A 6,677-nucleotide genomic window follows, 5' to 3' on the forward strand; every position below is an offset into this window, starting at 1 on the left:
CAACCTTAAAATACAGTGCCCCACTTGCGAATTTCACAATCATCATACTCCAAAAAAGGTTGAAGTTAAGAAAAAAGAGAAAAAGCAAGAGAATTGGTTTGGTGGCACTTGATCTTCCGTGGTGAAATGAAATGCTGAAGCTCTTTAGGGCCTATCAGTGCTTCCTTGGCTTCTTCCTCGTCATCTCTATCGTTGTATCCGTATTCACAGGTGGGTGTTAACTCTCGCACCCCATAAGATCAAACTCGCCAAAGTTTTGATTTTTCAGAGGTTTTCACTCTTCTTGAGTTTGAATTGTGTCTCTTGGAGTTGTGGGTTCTGTTGGTGTGTCTTAATTCAGATCTGAGAGCAATTGGAATTATGATTCAGTTAGATGGTGAAGCAATTCTTAGTTTTTTTAGCTTAATTATGATTTCTGATTATTCTTGCTTATGAGGAGAGAAAGTAGGGAGTTTTATGCAGTAATTTTAATTACACAGTTCGCGTTCACTGTCTCATTTCTTCTTGTTCTTGGGGTATAACTTTTTTTTCTCTGGTTAATAAGTTCCCATTTAGCTTCTGATCATAAAGATTGTAATTTTGGCTTATTTTGCTTCAATGCAATTTGACACTGAAATTCAGTCATATGTTCTGAATTTTCGGCTTTGATTTTTTTTCTTTTTCTGTTGCAGGTAATTCTTGACATGCTGTTCAGATTTCGATTGCTATTGTAACATGATGACATTTTTCACTTTGGACTGAGCTCATTTTACTGGAAGGTGATTTGATTTTTGTTACAAATTATGCATGTCAGGATAGCAACTTTTTGTTTTCAATCACCATCCATTTCCCTGCAGATTATTGTACATGATGGTTACCTGTCTGATTGATATGGAATCCAAATTTTTGCTTTATACTTGCTTAAAGACTGGCTGTTAACTAAAACTATGTGTGATACTGGCTTCTCATAAATCTGAAGAGGTACTCTACATTCATTCTATCATGCTATTCATACAACGACAACAAAAAACAAAAAGTTTTTTTTTTCACTGGATGAGGTTGGCTACAATATGGATCAAATGATGCTATAATGTTCTACTGTAAATTATATCTACAGACAAACCATTGGCCTCTAAATTCTTCTTATTTGTTTCACTTGTAGTTTTTCTTGGTCTCCGTTCATGCTATTCATAAAGGTGAAAAAGTTGGTTCTCAATTTGGTCTTCAATTGTTGTTATTTATTACTTATAGCTTTGCTTTTTTTATTTTTTGTCTTTATATTTGTAATTGCATGTCCCAAATTGTTATTTTACTGTGTACTTTTGTTGGAAAATCTATCAGAAGGCTTTGTTGGTTAACCGCTGAATTTAATTTAGTTGATATTAACTTTGTTGACTGTTCGTTTCTGCTTCTGAAATATCTTTAACGTTTTATATACGATTTAATTTTTAGATCATTATCTAGAAAAAGATGGCGGCTGAGCTAGTCAATGGTGCAACAAGCGAGAAGCTGGCTGAAACTGATTGGACAAAAAATATTGAAATTTGTGAGCTAGTTGCTCATGATAAAAGGTACCAACAAAGATTTCATTTCCTTATTTGGTGTTGTTTCTTTCTGATTGAATCACATGAGAGCTAAATTCATTTAGTTTTGTTCATAACTTTTTATGTTTCAGATTTGATTATGGCACTTTGTAAGTGTGATTCTTTTTTCTTTCTTTGCATAGGAATCAAACCTATGATCTCTATCATTGGCACTTGAGCTAAACTAAGCAACTAATTATTTGTTTCCTTATTATTTGAAGATAATCCTTATGAATTATCATTTTTCTTTGGTCTTGCTGAAATTGATAGCTGGGTTTCTAGGAACAAATTATTTTTCATTCTAGGTGCACCTTTTTTATTTGGAAATTTGTTTTATTTTTCAAAAGGAAAAGTTATAACTTTCGATTAGTTGGTTAATGAAGGATATCTGATGCATGACATACTTAGTTTATTGCTGGCTTAGTTTATCTTGTGTTCAAAATAGCTTATAATCAAAATCTTACTAGGAGAGCTTTTGAATTTTTATTTTATTAAATCTTAAATAATAATTAAATCCAAATGAGCTCTTAATTTGCAATTCAAATTATGCTCTTCATGGTTCTTGTTCACCATTATCCCTGGCTTGGCTTTCTTCACTTGATTATGAACATACATGAATGTGTCAGATTGTCAGGATAATCCCTGGCTCTTAATTTACTATCATATCATTTGAATATGCAGGGAAGCAAGAGATGTTGTTAAAGCTATAAAAAAGAGACTAGGAAGCAAACACTCCAATACTCAACTCTTTGCTGTCATGGTGAGTATAATGACTTCATTATGAATATAGTTATTCATAACTTTTTGTGTGGATTTCTAAAAGTTTTACCTATAATGATAAACTAATATAAAGACAATTTTCACTACTGAAAAGCTTGGTTATTTGACTTTCTTGTGTAGAATATTTACATTCCTTGCTTTCCTGTTCTGTAGTGTTTTACTGAGTCATCTTTGATCTATTGATTTTGTAGTTGCTGGAAATGTTGATGAACAATATTGGAGAGCATATTCATGAGCAGGTGATTGATACTGGAATTATTCCTATTCTAGTAAAAATTGTGAAGAAAAAGGTGAGTTTTCTCCACAAAGACTTCTGTTATTTAGCATTGTCAGTTTTTCTTAACCTCACTTTTTTATTCTCTCGTTCTTTGGTTGCAGTCTGATTTGCCTGTGAGGGAGCGGATATTTCTCCTACTAGATGCCACACAAACATCCCTTGGTGGTGCATCTGGAAAGTTTCCACAGTATTATAATGCATATTATGATTTGGTGGTAGGTACACATTTGTGACACAATTATGGTTTGATCTGGATTCATTTAATGAATAGGTGGTGGCTAGGCTGTTGTCTAGGCAAAGAAAGAAAGTTTATTTTAAATATATGATTTTAAAAGTATAAGAGGCTAGCAGTCATTTTTCAATTAGCAGCAATTGAAACGTTAATTGCTTACTGGAAGGAGTATTTTTTGTGTCCACGTTTGAACTGGATATATGATGCTAAGTGCTAACTTAGGGTAATGATGGTCAGGTTATACTTATATGGTAGTTGCTTATATTGGTTTGAGTGCATTGTGATGATTAAATGGGAAAGGAACTATGAGCAACAGTGAAGTGATATGCCCAAAGGGTTGCGAGAGTACATGTTAGTTGTCAAGGTCAAGGTTCAACCCAGTGAACCCTGCTCAATGTCTTAAACAGGGAAGAGTCTGCATCTGATGCATGGTGTTGTATGTCAAGAGTTACACCTCACCTAACAAATTAAGATTTTTATGGTGGTAAGCGCTCTTGATATATCATTTGGTATTAGAGCTGGTACAGGCTTGAATCTCAAGTTTGATATGTTTCTAATTATTTCAAGGTTTGGGAGCAAACTTTCTTTGAGGGAGGGAATGATATGCATAAAGGGTTGTGAGGGTACATGTTTAAGTTTGAGTATAGTTCAATCCTGTGATCCATACCCAATAGCTTAAATAAGTAAAAGGCTTGCATCTAATACAAAGTGTTATATGTCAAGAGTTACACCTCAACTAACAACTGGGAATGATGATAAGTACTCTTAGTCATATCATTTGGTATCAGAGCCAATGCGGGTTCGAATCCTAGGTTCAACATGCTTCTAATTATCTCAAAGTTTGAGGGCAAACCTTGGTCAAACTTAAAGTCAACAGTTGCACTTCTACTGGGAGTTTTAACTTTTGACATGATGGTAAGTGCTCTTGTCATATCAAAAGGGGTATATAGATGATGGTAGTATTAATATGTATCAGAGATCAAGTCCATGGATGGTCTGCAAATATGCCGGTTGCTAGGTGCTAAGCATTTATTTACAGTTCTTCACGTTGCTAATTAACTTCTCTTTATTTTGTTACATAATTATTGACAGCTATTACTATCCTACTCTCTTTATACACAATACAAGTTGTTGTTACCAAAAGAAAAAGAAAAATGGTTTCTGGGGAATATAATTGTTTTCCAATACTAGTTAGTTATTATATGCCCTTTGAATGCCAATACTAAAACCAAAGTCATGACATTGGGTTTATACTTTTAACAGAGTGCTGGAGTGCAGTTTGCTCAAAGGGATCAAGTGGTCCAATCAAATAATCCTAGTTCACAACCTAGTAGGACTAGTAATGTACCAAACAGAGAGCAAGCCTCACCTAAACATGAAGCAGTTGCTCAGCCAGCAGAGTCCCAGACTGTCCCTGAATCTAGGTGACTTTTGCTTTTCATTTTTAGTGTAGTTGTGAATGATAGGATCTTTAGAAACAGTTTGCTAGATGACTCTGTTGTAAATGATATATTATGGTAAAAAGAATTATTTACTTTGGTTAGAGGATGGAAACTGGGATAATAAGATTTAGCCAAATGCGAATTATTTTTTATCAAATGAAATGAATGGTGAGAGACAGTTTCAAAATCTATTTTTGAGTGGACTTTTTTTTTCTTAATTTCTTTTAAGTTCATTCTGAAAATATTTGTTCAAATCTTCATTTTCATCTACTTGTATTTTGCAGCATTATTCAAAAGGCTGGCAATGCATTAGAAGTACTAAAAGAGGTCCTTGATGTTGTTGATGCTCAAAATCCTCAGGTAAGTGCCGAGAGTTAGTTATAGAATCTGTAAATAATTACTTTCTAACTTTTGCTTTATAAATGCTTTCCTTTTTAGGGAGCAAGGGATGAATTCACCCTTGACCTTGTAGAACAATGTTCTTTTCAAAAACAAAGGGTTATGCATCTTGTGATGGCTTCCCGGTAAGGCTACCTGAAAATTCAATTTTCTTGTTTTTTATCTATACAATTTCCTTTTTTCTCCTTTGTGGACTTGAGATGGTTCAGATCAGAGGATGGATGTCCATTGCCTTTGCTTCTAGTCTGTTGGTAGCTCTAAGAAATTTGCTTTGATACGCATTCTATTCAAATTGGCAAACCCCAAAAAGAAAACTATGTAGGCTTTGTTTAATAATATACTGTCAGTAGATATTAGGTGTTGATCTGTTAGACCCCTGAGGTCAAGGCCAGAAATAATGGATACAGCAGCTGATAATTAGATAGAATCTAATTAACAGAATTCGATTCTGATACAATTAGATAGGACCTGCCAGGATTTATTTCTGTTATTTAGTCTCATTCATTCCATTGCCCAGTTTCTTTACTTTAGACAGGATTTTTTCTATTAAGATTTAGTTTCCTTGTTTAGGGTTGCCTCTTCCATAAAAAAGGATGAATTCTAGAATTGAATAACAAGAACTATTCTGGGTATGTGAAACTTGGAGATTCACTACCTCACAAAGCACCAGTAGCATGGTAAGATCCTTGCGGGTTCAAGAAAAGCATAAATTTTGGTTTTTATGTTTCTTATTTCCTAAGGAGAAGGGAAGGCAGAATTTTAGATGAACACGTGCATGTACCATTTATATGGGACAAGCACAAGAGATACTCATGATAAAAACATTTCTAGTTTTTTTAACAAATAGGTCAACAAAGGTTACTCAGTAATCAGTATTTGAACATGTTCCACGGATCGAGTAGTTAATAGTTAATTATTCCTAAACTGGAACTACTTTTTGCAAAAAAATCTTTTCTTGCTATTTTCCCTAATATTTATGTATTTGTACATGCACAACACAGGCATTTATTAGTACTATATGGTAAATTTGTTCCTTACACCGGTCATGCACTGGTCTTTTGTAGAGATGAAAGGATAGTTTCTCGAGCAATTGAATTGAATGAGCAACTTCAGAAAGTTCTTGCAAGACATGATGACCTTCTTGCTGGCAGAGCTACAACAACTGCCAGTCGATTTGACCATGAAGAAGCAGAGGAGGAAGAGGAGCCTGAACAGTTAGTCCGAAGGTGCCTTCCCTGTTTCTGGAATTCAATTTATTACCTTCTTGTAATGAAGGATAATACTAAATTTTCAAAATTCTTTAATCTCTGTATGGCTAATTCCGTGCAGATTACGCAAGGGAAAGGCTTGTGCAAGGCCTGAACACGAGGAGACTGAAACTGACATCCCTTGCTTGGGTTTGCTTGGAGAGAGACTCAATCGTCCTCTAATACGACCACTCTCGATAGAACCTCCAACTCGAGAAGCTGATACTCGATCTCCACCTGTTGTGATCCCACCATCTCGAGAAGCTGATACCCGATCTCCACCTGCTGTGATTCCACCTCCACGGCCAAAACAGAATGGGCAGGTTCCTCACCCTGTAGCAATTCCACCACCACCTGCAAAACACATTGAGAGGGAGAGGTTTTTTCTGGAAAACAAGGATGGTTCTAATTTGTCTGGCCACATGAGGGGCCTCTCTTTACATAGTCGTAACGGCAGCAGCTCTCGCAGTGGAAGCTTTGATTTTAGTGACTGATCTCTTGACAACAGGATCTCTTTTAGCTTTTCTTTTCATTTCTGTCTAAATTTGGAGTTGGTATTATTTAAGCTGTGAGGAATTGGTGATTTCTCATTTAGTCTTGGTAGTGTGGAGATGGGAGAGAAGAAGTGAAGCCACATCTGCTTCAGTTTATAAATTACTTGTAATTATGTTCTCAGATTATGTGCCATGACCTGAGGTTTGTAAGTTTCAGTTGCAAATGTTATAACTGATTATGGTA

At 35.1% G+C, this 6,677-nt stretch overlaps 1 protein-coding gene across 10 annotated transcripts; it reads left to right on the top strand.

Moving 5' to 3' along the window:
- Positions 1 to 6,677, top strand: LOC100785131 (TOM1-like protein 5). Of its 10 annotated transcripts, none has more exons than XM_006581744.4 (13): positions 3 to 210; positions 672 to 758; positions 837 to 960; positions 1,142 to 1,175; positions 1,432 to 1,550; positions 2,244 to 2,322; positions 2,534 to 2,632; positions 2,721 to 2,834; positions 4,115 to 4,275; positions 4,578 to 4,653; positions 4,732 to 4,817; positions 5,757 to 5,918; positions 6,022 to 6,677. In XM_006581744.4, exons 5-13 carry the CDS (start codon positions 1,450 to 1,452, stop codon positions 6,431 to 6,433), a joined length of 1,290 nt encoding a protein of 429 aa, XP_006581807.1. In that variant the 5' UTR covers positions 3 to 210; positions 672 to 758; positions 837 to 960; positions 1,142 to 1,175; positions 1,432 to 1,449; the 3' UTR covers positions 6,434 to 6,677. The 10 variants fall into 10 exon arrangements, with proteins under 10 accessions (XP_006581811.1, XP_006581807.1, XP_014631975.1 ...); XM_014776490.3 differs by lacking the exon at positions 3 to 210 and adding an exon at positions 255 to 270; XM_014776489.3 differs by lacking the exon at positions 1,142 to 1,175.

This window comes from Glycine max, chromosome 6 (assembly GCF_000004515.6).
Source record: "Glycine max cultivar Williams 82 chromosome 6, Glycine_max_v4.0, whole genome shotgun sequence".
NCBI classification, from domain to species: Eukaryota; Viridiplantae; Streptophyta; class Magnoliopsida; order Fabales; family Fabaceae; genus Glycine; species Glycine max.

Coding starts and splice junctions, on each gene's coding strand:
- LOC100785131 (XM_006581748.4), top strand. CDS start 1,450: ATGGCGGCTGAGCTAGTCAATGGTGCAACAAGCGAGAAGCTGGCTGAA. Junction 1,551..2,243: donor CTAGTTGCTCATGATAAAAG/GTACCAACAAAG, acceptor TTGAATATGCAG/GGAAGCAAGAGATGTTGTTA. Junction 5,919..6,021: donor CCTGAACAGTTAGTCCGAAG/GTGCCTTCCCTG, acceptor AATTCCGTGCAG/ATTACGCAAGGGAAAGGCTT.